The sequence below is a fragment of the Siphateles boraxobius genome, unplaced genomic scaffold, assembly GCF_051911475.1.
Source record: "Siphateles boraxobius isolate OS27281-9 unplaced genomic scaffold, OSU_SipBor_1 53, whole genome shotgun sequence".
NCBI lineage: Eukaryota > Metazoa > Chordata > Actinopteri > Cypriniformes > Leuciscidae > Siphateles > Siphateles boraxobius.
The window spans coordinates 7529690-7543986 of NW_027509175.1; the positions used below are offsets into that span (position 1 = coordinate 7529690).

The window sequence follows — 14297 nt, forward strand, 5'->3', positions numbered from 1 at the left end:
TTGGACCAATATATGGTATTCTTTGATGAAAAAGTCTTTTGTAATTTAAGATTTTGTGCAATTTTGTCCATTATGGCAGTTTTTTTTTACTTTTTTTGTTTTAATGTGCATCCAACATTTCTGTAACACATCTGACATACACTGCTCATACAATGTTGTTTTTTTAAAGTATTTTATTCAGCAAGTGTGCATCAAAAATGACAGTAAAACATTATTAATATTACAAAATATTTCTATTTTAAATATTTGTTTTTTAACTTTCTAAGAATCCTGTAAAAACTGTTTTCAATATTGATAATAAGAAGAAATGTTTCTTGAACATTAAATCAGCATATTATAATTATTTCTGAAGGAAGATGTGACACTGAAGACTGGAATAATGATGCTGAAAATTCAGCTTTGCCATCATAGGAATAAATTACATTTTAAATTATATTCAAATAAAAAACAGTTATTTTAAAATGCAAAATTATCTTTCATAAAATAACTCTTTTTAATGTATTTTTGATTTTAAAAAGGCAGCCTTGGTGAGCAAAAGAGACCTCTTTCAAAAACACTTCTAACAATCTTACAGACCCCAAACTTTTGAACAGTATTGTAAGCACGATTGGCTTTTACACAAAAAAAAACAAATATTATAACTCAACATTACATTAAATATTACATTACGTCTCTTTAGCTGTGAACAGTTATTAGGTGGCATTGTTGGGTTTTATTCTCAATAAACCCACCAGATGGCGCCATTTATCAGTAAACCAAATACCGAACTGCTTAAATACAAAATACTGATCAAACCGATTGCGATTATTAGTCAATATTTATTCAGTATATGGTACTCTTTATATCCATGTACTATGGTATTAGGATCTGATGCTATAACTATACCTTGGTACCAACACATTACAGTGTGTGTGTGTGTGTGTGTGTGTGTGTGTGTGTGTGTGTGTGTGTGTGTGTGTGTGTGTGTGTGTGTGTGTGTGTGTGTGTGCGTGCGTGTGTGTTTACCGCTGAATTCTTTCTCCAAATAAACAAGGAACTCTTTTCTGCCCATTGGGTCGTTCAGCAGCTCAATGAAGCTAAAGCTCCAGCGCTCCACACGCAGTTTAGTCGGCAGAGCAACTCTGTTTCAGGAAAACAGTTATACAGAGCAATTAGCCTACTAACCCTTTATTATTATACTTCAGGAGTTAAGTTTAAGTAACATAATGGTTATTCATGTGTTAATGTCACTCACGCTTCAGAGTTCATGTTCCAAAACATGACATCATCTGTGATCCAGGGGTTGCTGGGAAGACATCCTTGCATTATTGGGTCATGGGGCTGATACTGCTCACAGTACTTGACGTAACTGCACGCACACACACACACACACACACACACACACACACACACACACACACACACACACACACACACACACACACACACACACACACACACACACACACACACACACACACACACACACACACACACACACACACACACACGTAAGCCCTCACAAAGGGTTAGTTCTTTCTTTTTAAAAGATACTTTGAGGACAGTCCATTAGCTGTAGCCTGGAGATCGGGGCTATGGCAGAGTGAAGACACACACACACACACACACACACACACACACACACACACACACACACACACACACACACACACACACACACACACACACACACAGTACCTCTCAAGGCAAATTGAGGACTTGACACGATTCCTCGCCAGGCTTTTCCTGTTATGTTCAATCTAGAGCCATTTAACATAAAAACACAAAAATAAGTAAGATGGGATATACATTTAGTTACAGTCTGTGCTGTATAAGAAAGGGATAATGTATAGCGTCAATTATTTTAGTGTCAACGTTTGTCGCGGCTGCGGAGCTCTGATCGGCATCTCGAAAACGCCACGCTGATATTGATCCTCGTTTCATTTCTCCTTTTGTCCCAAAGTCTGCTTGGCATGGTCCATAATCAGGGGCGCCGCTAAGGGGGGAAAAGTTAGGATGATTCTAAGGGCCCACACACTTTTGGGGCCCCCAGAGATCGATTTTATTAATGGAATGGGTGCGGTAGGGGGCCCAACCTCATATTCTTTCATAGGACCCAAAATTTCTAACGGCGCCCCTGTCCATAATGTTTGAACGAAACAACAACAGCGTGCCGCTAGACGTTACGCACTACGCAGTTGTCCACGTCTGTCGCCATGGTTACTATGGCAGGGAAACCAGGGATAACGCGGATATGACGTCATTGACAGGCGACAAGTGAACAGAGTCGCGTACTATTTAAAATTGTGAATTTCTCTGGATTTATGAATTCTTGGAAACATTTAGGATAATGTAAGTATACAATTGAAAGAAATATATAACACTGTGCAAGTGGTTTTTGGATATTTTGATACAAAATTCTTACAAATTGTACCTTTAAGAAACCTCAAAACAGTAATATTGTGAAATATTATTACAATCTAAAACGACCGCTTTCTATGTTTATATATTTTATTTTTAAATGTAAATTATTCCTGTGATGCAAAGCTGAATTTTCAGCATCATTACTCCAGTCTTCAGTGTCACATGATCCTTCAGAAATCATTCCAATATGCTGGATTTGGTGCTCAGGAAACATTTATTATTATTATCTATGTTTAAAACAGTTACTGCTTAATATTTTTAAGGAAACCGTGATTTTTTTTCAAGATTCTTTGATGAATACTAAGTTCAAAAGAACAGCATTTATTAGATTTTTTGGTAAAAATGTAAAAGTCTTTAATGTCATTCTTGATTAATTGAGTCCTTGCCATTTATATTAATTTCTTTTAAAAAATTAACCCAATCTGTATATAATAGATTATATATATATATATATTAGAATCTATAATGTATATATTGTATAAATTGATATAAATAATTTATGAAATATATTTATTTATAAGACAAACACTTGCTATTCAAATTACTTACCTCTTTTTTGTAGAATTCTGCATTCTTTTCTGAAATTGACAAAATGACAAATATATCTATTATATTTCCTCAAAAGTTGCTATTAGATATACTAAACTAAATCTGCACAGTCACTGAACTTTATATGATCTTGCAATGAAATGAAATGACAGCAGGAAATGGGGCAGTGTTTTAGAGATTACTTACTTGAAAAAGGATGCATGATGTAAAAACAGAAATAAAGAGAAACACGCTGTAGATGATGCTTGAACATGAGAGATTCTGCTGTGAATGTTTGTTCACATATGTTTGAAACTTGCTCTGTGTGTGTGTGTGTGTGTGTGTGTGTGTGTGTGTGTGTGTGTGGATGTGAATTATGTGTTGGTGTGGATGTGGTTAGTTGTGTTGTGGTGATCAGTTCACTGACCAGTTGCACTCGTGTGTTCATGGTTCTTCTCTCCGGGCCGTGATCTATAATGTCCAGTATCCCCGGCTGAAAAATTTGATCATAAAGAGATATACAGAAGATCAATGAGAAAATAATGATGTTTATTAAGACCAAATTCATGTGGCAAATCCTTTATCTATATATTAAATAAACTTTAAGGTATCAATTAGTGTAACAAAGTAAAGAAAAAGGATATTTATTCCTTAGACCTGGAATACATGCGAGCATAAATGTCTTATTATTTATTTACAAATATATTGGGGGGAAAATCAATAAATGTAAGGAATTATTAAAGGGTTAGTTCGCCCATTTAAGACATGAAGTTGTATGCAATCCTTACCAGCACTATAGTGTATACACACTGACCCACTCTGTTGTCACCCCCCTGGTCCGAGTTCTGACCGCTGGAAGTTTTTGAATGAATTAATCCCGGCTACTTTCCGGGGCCACAAAACTGTGCGTTTTTACGTGAAAAAAAGATTTGCGTTTCAAAGCTTGATTAATTTAACACAAAAAAAACACGCCGGGCAAAATTCATACCTCAGTTTTAATGCGGCACTATTTTCCTTCCGTTTCTATCAATCCGCGCTGCTGTCAATGTCAACAGTGCGCACGTGACGATTAGCTGTTGATAGCGCGACTCGCCGACAACATGTCCGACTACGAAACTTCAGATGATGAAACTAATTTTAGCACAGTGTCAGACGGATCAGATGAAGACAGTAATTTTAACTCAACGACAAAGGGATATCTTTATGAACCGGAGTATACCGATGCCGAACTTGAGCAGATGGACAAAGAACGGGAAGAGAGAGAGCGAGAGGACAGAGAAGTTGTCCAATCTGATGCTGGGCCCACCACAGCTGTAGCAAGAGGCAGGATGAATGACAAATGGTGTGTTCAATCAAATATTTTTCACAGCAAATTGTAACAATATATATATATATTATACATCTTTTCACGTGTTTTATAATGGAGTCTAAACATCATCTTGTTTACCGTACAGTTTAGACATGGGATCATAAAGTTAGTAAATAGAGCTTACCCGTGGTACTGGTACAGCAAAACTCTTTAAAATCATGTTTTTTCCTTTTCCTCCTTGGTTGGAGATGTAATCGTCTTCGCTGAAGTGAGCACTACACACACGAAAATCCTTTATTCGAGATAATTTAGCTCCCGCTGAGTAGCCGATGGCAACCAGCCAAAGCTGTCTCATATTCATATTTGATACAGGAAAACGATGAAATTTGAACTTTGATCCCGGCACATCCTTGTTGTCACAGCCTGGGAATTTACAAGTTCGCACCATTGTTAATTTGATATTTTTTACCTTGTTGTCGATCGATTGTGTAAACACTATGGAAGAGCTGATCGTCACGTGCGCACTGTTGACATTGACAGCAGCGCGGATTGATAGAAACGGAAGGAAAATAGTGCCGCATTAAAACTGAGGTATGAATTTTGCCCGGCGTGTTTTTTTTTGTGTTAAATTAATCAAGCTTTGAAACGCAAATCTTTTTTTCACGTAAAAACGCACAGTTTTGTGGCCCCGGAAAGTAGCCGGGATTAATTCATTCAAAAACTTCCAGCGGTCAGAACTCGGACCAGGGGGGTGACAACAGAGTGGGTCAGTGTGTATACACTATAGTGCTGGTAATGATTGCATACAACTTCATGTCTTAAATGGGCGAACTAACCCTTTAAATTATATATATATATTACTTTTTAATTACGTTTTTATGCAAACCTTTTTTAGTTTTAGTTTAACTTTTGCAGTTGAAAAAAGTCAAAAGAAAAAAATGTGCAATTACCTTTTTTATTTATTTTTATTCAACGGCATAAAAAAGGTTCCATAGAGGACAGTTACGCAACCTTGATCATTTTATCCATCCCAAAAAATTATTACAATTTTATTTTACTAATTAAAACATGTGCATCATAGAATAGATGTCTGTCATTGTCCATATATATATATATTTAGCTATAGATAAAAATAATGTGAGCCTTGTTTTTTTTCCAGGCTTTTAAACTAACCCAAATCACAGTAATGTCTTGCAGGCGGATTTACAACATTTCTATGCACACGCACGAGCGGACACACACACACACACACACACACACACACACACACACACACACACACACACACACACACACACACACACACACACACACACAGTGACAATATAGGAATGAAATGGTCTCTAAATCCATCCCAGATTAATTCATCATCTGGATTCCTCGTTAAAATGCCCTTGTGCATGAGTGCAAGAGAAACTCTCTCTCTCTCTCTGTCGCTCTCTCTCTCTCTCTCTCTCTCTCTCTCTCACACACACACACACACACACAAACACACACACGCGTACACTAAAACACACATAGTCACTTAGTAATAGAATATCCTCTTAAGCGCTCAGCCAAAAGATGGAACCATTAGAGATATACCAGCGCGCGCACACACACACACACACACACACACACACACACACACATAAATTATATGGTCAAAAAGGTCAAAAATTGCTGGTATTACTATATTTGTATATAATGTAGGGATTACCTGGACCACACACACACACACACACACACACTCACACTCTTTAACACTGTCTTTCCGGTTCACTCTTTATACTACTATTTCATCCACTTAACACTTAAGCTCATGTTAGGCAATGCACATATCTTTTGCACTCATGTGTGAATGTATTTTGAAGGCACCAATGTGTTCCACTCTATTTCTTCTTTTCTTCTGCCCTCGCTCTGACGCTCTGTCTCCTTCCCCCTTTTTCCTCTGCTTTGCGATGCTTTTAACTGGCTGAATATTTCATAAGCAGAAGCTGGATACAGATATGAAGGCATTTGCCAGACGGGCGCAGATGCTTTGGATTTCTTTATTACAATTCTAAAAGGCTTGGATAAAACTTTACTTTTTTTAAGGATCAAGTAAAGTAAATTTACCCCATAATACTGTATGTAAGATACTTTTTGAGATAAGCACAATGCTATTTGTTTTATTTATTTAATTTATGTAATAACAAATGCATGGGGGACATAGTATATATATATATATATATATATATATATATATATATATATATATATATATATATATATCCATGGGACGGTGATGCTGTCTGGTGGCAATACCATGCTACTCAAAGAATACCATGGTATTTCTTTTTTAGTGTGGTGAGTTTATAGTGTTCAGTACTTACAGGAGGTCTGTTCACTAGCCAGTAGGCTTGTTCCTGACACTCCAGCACTATACGATCTGCTTTCCGACGCTGTTTTGATGCCCTAATCACAAGTAAATAAAAAATAAGGCAAATATACAGAAGTAGCCTACAGTAACCATGCCATAACAAAATAATTTTGCTCTGGACAACAACCTTCAGAAAAGCTTTTCTAATCCACAGAATATGACTAATATTTATTAGTGCATAAAACTTGAAACATTCGAAACTTTAAAACATCGAGTCCTATTAATTATTTGCATTTTTTTGAGGAATTGCTTAAATTTTGAAGCAGCTTTGTGCAACAGTGGAATGAATTTGGATACAGCCACTACATGTTGGGTTTTTGCATTATAAAAAATGTAATTATCAATCTTTTTATTATTTACTGCACTAGCATTCAAGACTTTCGGCTCATTCATATTTTGTAATGTTTTTAATAGAAGGATTCATTTATTTAATTAAAATATAGTAAAAACAATAAAACTGCGAAATATTATTAGTATTTAAAATAGCTTTTTTGTATTTTAATATATTATATTTCTTTTATGGCAAATCTGAATTTTCAGCATCATTCTCCCAGTCTTCAGTGTCACATGATCCTTCAGAAATTATTCTAATATGCTGATTTGCTGCTCAAGAAACATTTATTGTTATTATCAATGTTGAAAACAGTTGTGCTGCTTAATGTTTATCAAATCAATGCATACTTGCGGAATTAAAAGTATTTTAATTTCTTTTAAAATTAAAGTGAAAAGTTAAAATAATAGTATAGAGGCCAATTCCAATTGAAACTAAATGTGGAATAAAGGGTTAAATATAATAGGCTGAAGGAAACATAAAGTGTGTGTGTGCTGGAAATGAAGAGTTACCTGAGCTGCTCTCTTGCCTGCATCACAACAAAGTCCCAGGTGTGGTTGATGCGTTTATGTAAAGCATTATAACACTCCTAACAAAGACAGAGATTGAGAACTGAATGGATTCATGACTTCATTGTACAGTCTTCTTACTGAAGGGTGTGATTGGCATTTGACCCACATACCTTTTCATACTCAATTAGTTCTCCTTGTTTTCGGATATTCTTCTTGGCCAAGTAGATTGCTAGAACACATACAAATAATAAATATATAAGTAATATATTCACCTTCTGAAGAATATCTCCTTTTGTATTCCATGATATAAAGAAATGCATTTCTGTTATGACAGCTCTATTAATTTTTTGGCATGGTAATGGATATGAGGATATGACAATGTTAATATGTTTGGTCTCGGCAGAATAGATGCTGTCACTAAAATTGGTGAATAGTCACCAATTTTATTGTTAAAAGCCATGATTTAATAAAGGCTTTTTATACTTTTTTCTACACAATTCGAGTGCCTTGAAGTATTTTTTGTTTTAGATGCTGTTGCTGTTTCTGTTATTGCTGCTCAGGGCCTTAAACTAACTTTTGTCACACCAGCCAATGGCTGGTGACCTAAGAAAAATTACCGGCCAAATATTATTTTTACGACACCAAAATGTATAGATACCAGTGAAAATTCACAAATCTTTATTCCAATTTTGATACCATAGCTAAAACTACTAGCCTAACTAATACAAATGTTTAATAAAATATAAATAATAAAAAGACAAGTACACAATTCTTATTTTATGTTAAATACAACAAAATTACAATATAACACAGATACAAATGAAATAAACAGTGTTTTTCAGGTTTTTCAGGTAGGTCTAACAGTAGTTTTCAGGTAGCCTACAGAAATTTAATAAATGTGAAAAAAGCAAATGTAAAATAACTGCATAGTCTTCACTTTATAAATGAAACATCCATATTTTTATTAAAGCTACAAAAGTTACTCAGTCAAGAACAGTGAGTGTTTTTTTCTTTGTCCTTTCCTTTGTTGTTTGATTAACATTAAAAACACAGCAGCAGAAGGAATATTACGCTGTTGTCATTTAAGAACGAATGCACAGATCTAATATACTGATACTGTACACATGAGTTTACTTTCTCAACCGTTTACGTTCACTTTAGACATAACCGACTATGTTTTTTAGGTATTAAAATCTAGGTATTAGGTATCTTTATTTTTTTTACATAATTTTGTGAATTTGTCACTCAAGTGCAAGAGGACGTGAAAGAGAGCTCTGTTTACTATTCATGCGGTGTCTGAGACGCTGCTTTCTGGGCGCGTGTGGGAGTAACGAAATGAGCTCCCTTTCACTTGCACTTGAATATTTAAATTGTCAAGGCTTAAACTTTCGTGACGATGCAACGCTGGCCGGTCAACTTTCCAGAGGGTCGTTCATGCTTGTTCATGTTCATGCATTGTTAAAAATCATAAAAGTTTTACCAGCCAACTGGCGAGTGAGACAATTTCATACACTCGAAAACACTGATTTTTACATGCATTTGTTGCTTGGTGAGTGTTCATTTTAGGCCCTGTTGCTGCTGCTGCAGAGCAAGTTCGAGACTTGCTACTGCCAATAAATACACAACACGCTGCTGTTAGCGAGTAAGACATGCTGCTGCTGTACAATATAGCATTCATGAATCACTCGTAGCAGATCTACTGTATACAGGTGGAGCTGGGGAAGGTGGAGGGTTTCCGAAAGCACGCTGCAAACTGCTACAGCAAATGCTAACCAAGTGTTTGAAAGTTGAGCAGTGAGCTCATTGGCTACTGATACAGCAGGAACCAATCAGTGCACTATAGAGGATGATGTGATTGCAAGCAGACTGAGTTCAGGACCTATCAGCCTGAGCCATCTTAAGTTTCATGACAGAACTTTGTATATGGGCTTGGCAGAACATGCAGGTAAGTATAAATGATGACAGACTTTTCATTTTATGTGGATCATGCCTAATGGGAAGGTAGATCTCACCATAGTCCAGTTCTGAAGCAGGCCAGCATGTCGACATCCAGTAGTACGGAGTCTGACAAAGACAGATATTAACTGAGATGTGCTGTTTGTGAATATGGAAGTTTAACAAATGCTGATATAGCATTGAATTTGTGAATCAATATTGTGTTAGTGTGTGTGTGTGTGTGTGTGTGTGTGTGTGTGTGTGTGTGTGTGTGTGTGTGTGTGTGTGTGTGTGTGTGTGTGTGTGTGTGTGTGTGTGTGTGTGTGTGTGTGTGTGATTGTGTGTGTGTGTGTGTGTGTTTACCTGAAAGCGATATGGTGAATCATCAGCTTTCAGAATAAGGTGTCTAGGCTCTTTTAAAGGGTAAATGTATCCATATTTCACAAAGAGGTGTCCAATGTGCAATGCCTCTAAATATAAATGAGAAAAAAATTACTTACATACATAATATATACTCACACACATCATACACGTAAAAAAATTTATGACAATGTAAATCAAGTAAATAATTCATTTAAAAAAAATACAACAAAAGATGACAGATTCATTCTAGCTGTTCATTAACTGTCTGACATGTTCCAAAAACCAGCCTGATCACCTAGTAGCTGCTTTGTTGTTGATCCAGCCAAAGACCAGCTTACATTTATGTATCTGACAGATGCTTTTATCCAAAGCAACTTACACTGCATTTAAGCTGTATTTTTTTTTTAGGTCATGCTTTATCTGGGATTGAAACCCATCTTCTTAGCATTGCTAGCACCATACTCTACTGTTTGTGCTATAGGAACACAGCTTACATCAGCTAGAATATAGCTATTTATTTCCCTAGTACCCACAAATGCTTTCTGGGTAAAATATAAACTAAATATTGGTTGAAAAAATCATAGATTTCAATCTAACCGTTGCCAACAGAAGGTGTTCCCTCATTGCAGTGCACAGATCTGCCAAACTCTCTGGAGTCTTGTTTAATGCAGACACAGCTGTGTGCAACATTACTTGTTTATTTGGGCTTTCAGAGCTGGGTCTGTTCTCTGACTGCATGACATTTGAGCATTTATTATTGAAAATCTTCCACACAACTCAGCTCAGATGACATAAAATCTAACGTTAATGTGCAAAAGCAACTTTAATAAGCAATTCAGCTACCCGAGTGGTGTGTGTGTGTGTGTGTGTGTGTGTGTGCGTGTGTGGGAGAACATTTTGAAATCCCTCATGGAGAATAATGTCATCCCCAGAGGGTACTCCATATAAACCACACACAGGTGACTGGAAAACTAAAAAAAAAAAAACCAAAAAAAAATAATACAACACAGCATATAGCATGGAAGTTATTACACACAGAACCTATGTGTGTGTGTGTGTGTGTGTGTGTGTGTGTGTGTGTGTGTGTGTGTGTGTGTGTGTGTGTGTGTGTGTGTGTGTGTGTGTGTGTGTGTGTATATATATATAAGCCCAAAGCTATGCATCAAAGACAAATAATTAAAATATAGTTATATTAATGTCCTACCTTCATCAGAGATAGAAAACTTCTTAATCAGCCATTCAACAATGTCTATACCTGTATAAAATTAAAAGAGGATTGTTGTAAACATAAGCACACAGATACAAAACATCTATCTATCTATCTATCTATCTATCTATCTATCTATCTATCTATCTATCTATCTATCTATCTATCTATCATACCTATAAACTTTCTATCTATCTATCTATCTGTCTATCTATCTATCTATCTATCTATCTATCTATCTATCTATCTATCTATCTATCTATCGTGCCTATAAACTTTCTATCTATCTATCTATCTATCTATCTATCTATCTATCTATCTATCTATCTATCTATCTATCTATCTATCTATCTATCTAATATTAATATTCAAACAACAGGAAGTTCCCATTCCTAGCTTGGATAGAATGAGCATTTATGTTTTGTTTTTCAATGAACTACTGTTATATAAAGCAGTTATATAAATAGGCTGAACATTTGATTAAGTGTCGCTTTGATGAAGTGACTTTAACTTCTTTGATTTGCCAAAGAAAGTCATTTGTTCATTATCCCGTAACCCAGTGTCCTCAGAGGGACCAGTGCAGGCAGGGGCAAAACATTCACTGTTAGACTAATTAATAGCAAGAAAAATGAATGCAGAGACCGAAAGCACACACAGGAGTCTAATTTCACTGCGCAAGCTTCTATTGATTCACTGTGCTCATGCGCACTCAAGACTTTCCGAGATATGCATGATAAATGTACACTATTTCCACAATAATAATGACAAACTATTCTAGTTGTGTCTCAGCTGTCCCTCTAATCGTGCCATAACATGCCACAGGCTGGAAAAATAAGTGGAACAGTCATGTCATGGGATTATCAAGTGAGAGAGAGTGAAGCTTGAAGTTTGATGCAGTCATGGAGAGAGTGACACAGAGAGAGAGAGAGAGAGAGAGAGAGAGAGAGAGAGAGAGAGAGAGAGAGAGAGAGAGACTCACCAGTCATGGCGTGTGGTATGACCGTAATGAGGAGACGCTGGTTGCGCAACTTGATGCCCATATCAGGGTCCTGCATGGATATGATCATGCGCTCCATCTGTATGTGAATACACAGGAAATATTTGTAATAAAAAAAATAAAAAAAATAAAAAAATATATATATATATTTATCACAAAGTATAACTATTTGTGAACTGCACAAAAGCTAAAAGGTGATTAAAACTGTAAAAAAAAACATAAATAAAAATATTCTAAAAAGATACATTCTTCCTTAAATAAATCATTTTTTATATTGTTGAATAAAAAATTACTGTTATTTGTCAACTCTTAATGCATTCAATAAAGTGATAAAAATATCAACAGGATGCACACCTAAATAAACATTAGCTTTATTATTGTAGTCAAATATTAAATCAATTTTAATACATTTCCATTATGTAAAATTTCATAAAATTATTTTTGGTGATTTAATTCTAAAACAGCGAATAATAACAATAGTAATAAATCAAATACATATACTGCAATAGGAGGAATTGGATCATTTGTTTACTTAGTTTTTTTAAGGAAATGTTGTTACATAAATCGTTATATAAGTATAAAGAAAATCCAAACACAACTATTCAAATGCATACAGAACATTTTCTGTAAACAAACTTTAGTTTTGCCTCTTAGAACTTTCTCACATTTTTATTTATATGAGGAAAAGTTCCTATAGCCTATTCTGTGATGTACAGGCAACAGCTGCAGCATCAGGCTCTTCTGCTGAAAGACAGTATCTGTTCTACAGCAGGATCTAAGACTGTAAATGCTAAATGAAAATACAATTTTAGGGTCTTACCTTGGTCAAACAGGGCATTTGCTGTCGCTGCACTCCATCCTGACTGAGTGTGTTGATGGTCATGTTGACTGCTGCTCGCTTGCTCTGGATGTGAAGTTAAAGAGAACTGGATGATGTTGATGCTGGAGAGTCTGGTGTCCCGTCAGAGGAGAGGCGATCGATGGGGTGGCGCTACATTGAACTGCGTGTGTCATAATCAGGTATTAAATAGCGCCTCCCGGTGGTGATTGATTCAAATTGATAATTGTAGAAAATCAATGGATACACACCAATCTCTTTAACGCCAATATGAACCTTTTCTTTCCACAAAATATTCTTTATGCATGAAAAGGGTTTTTAAGATTTTTTAAAGGTTCTTTGGAGAACCAAAAACGGTTCTTCCATGACATCGCCGCAAAAACTATGGAAGCTGTTTCCGCCACACACACACACACACACACACACACACACACACACACAAAAAAACAAAAAAAAGAAAGAAGGAAAAAGGCAATTGCTACTTTTCATTTCGCAGTGGAGAATTATAAAGTCAGTATTGCGAGATAATAAGTCCAAATCTAATGGGGAAAAAGAATGACTTTTTTCTCAGAATTGCGAGTATAGGCCTACATCTCTCAATACTGACTTTATAACTCGCGATTGTGAGCTAGGCCTGGCCAGGCCCGGAGTGGGTAATCGGGAGAGTCGGGAGAATTCCCGGTGGGCCGCTTCACTTTTGTGCCGGTGTTCTGATGTTGTTTTTTTGTGCTGCCTTGTCGACAAATGCTACCGTAGCGCGAATCGATCACAGAGAATCTTGATTCATTCCCTATTGTTTCCATAATTGTGTAAATCTCACAATATTATGACATCGTTATTTCATTTAAATCAGGGTAGGTGTATGGGGAGCATATTTTGATGTTTTAAATGAACTAGCAATTATCACTTTTGATATAACAAGTGAAAATGACATTATTATATGAAATACAATTATAATAAAATTCGAAGTTAAGAGTGCAGTATACTGTACTGTTTTTATTTTTTAAAACGGTGTGAAAAGTAAAAAATTATCATCAAATATTAATCTTTGACCTGTAAAAGTTTCCTACAAGTCTCCACAGCAAGGATGCATAGATTTATGGGCGTGGCAAGCAGAAGAAAAATTAGTCTGCACATGCGCATAACCAGTAAGTAGCACATGAATCGTCAGAACAGCGGTCTTAGGCCTGAAACTCCCGGGCTGAAAAGTGGCCCCACTCCGGCCCCTGGCCTGGCCTACCTGTATATCGCAATTCTGACGGGGAAAAAGTCAGAATTGGGAGATGTAAACTTGCATTGAGTTTGAGTTTATTTTAGGTGCTGTAACCGGTCAGAATATGTTGTTGAAATTAACATTTGACTTTAACTGAAAAAAACAAAGTAAAAATGCCTTTTTTGGGCAGAAATAAAATAGCTTTATTTATTTAAGCTAGTTATTTCTCACTTTAATTTAGTTTAACTTGATGTACTAAA

The 14297-nt window shown here is 35.9% G+C and overlaps 1 protein-coding gene across 1 annotated transcript in view; it reads right to left on the reverse strand.

Annotated features, from left to right (window-relative positions):
- rgs11 (regulator of G protein signaling 11) overlaps window positions 1–12987 on the reverse strand; it is a 19638-nt gene extending 6651 nt beyond the window's left edge. The window contains exons 1-13 of the mRNA XM_077205254.1: window positions 12807–12987; window positions 11969–12065; window positions 10987–11037; window positions 9783–9889; window positions 9497–9548; window positions 7655–7713; window positions 7485–7561; window positions 6595–6676; window positions 3359–3424; window positions 2953–2976; window positions 1678–1739; window positions 1235–1348; window positions 1006–1121 (exon numbers count right to left, since the gene is read on the reverse strand). Of these exons, the coding sequence (XP_077061369.1) occupies window positions 1006–1121; window positions 1235–1348; window positions 1678–1739; window positions 2953–2976; window positions 3359–3424; window positions 6595–6676; window positions 7485–7561; window positions 7655–7713; window positions 9497–9548; window positions 9783–9889; window positions 10987–11037; window positions 11969–12065; window positions 12807–12869 (970 nt within the window). The 5' untranslated portion in view covers window positions 12870–12987. The remainder of the gene's footprint in view (window positions 1–1005; window positions 1122–1234; window positions 1349–1677; window positions 1740–2952; window positions 2977–3358; window positions 3425–6594; window positions 6677–7484; window positions 7562–7654; window positions 7714–9496; window positions 9549–9782; window positions 9890–10986; window positions 11038–11968; window positions 12066–12806) is intronic.
- Between the last annotated feature and the right edge of the window lie 1310 nt (window positions 12988–14297).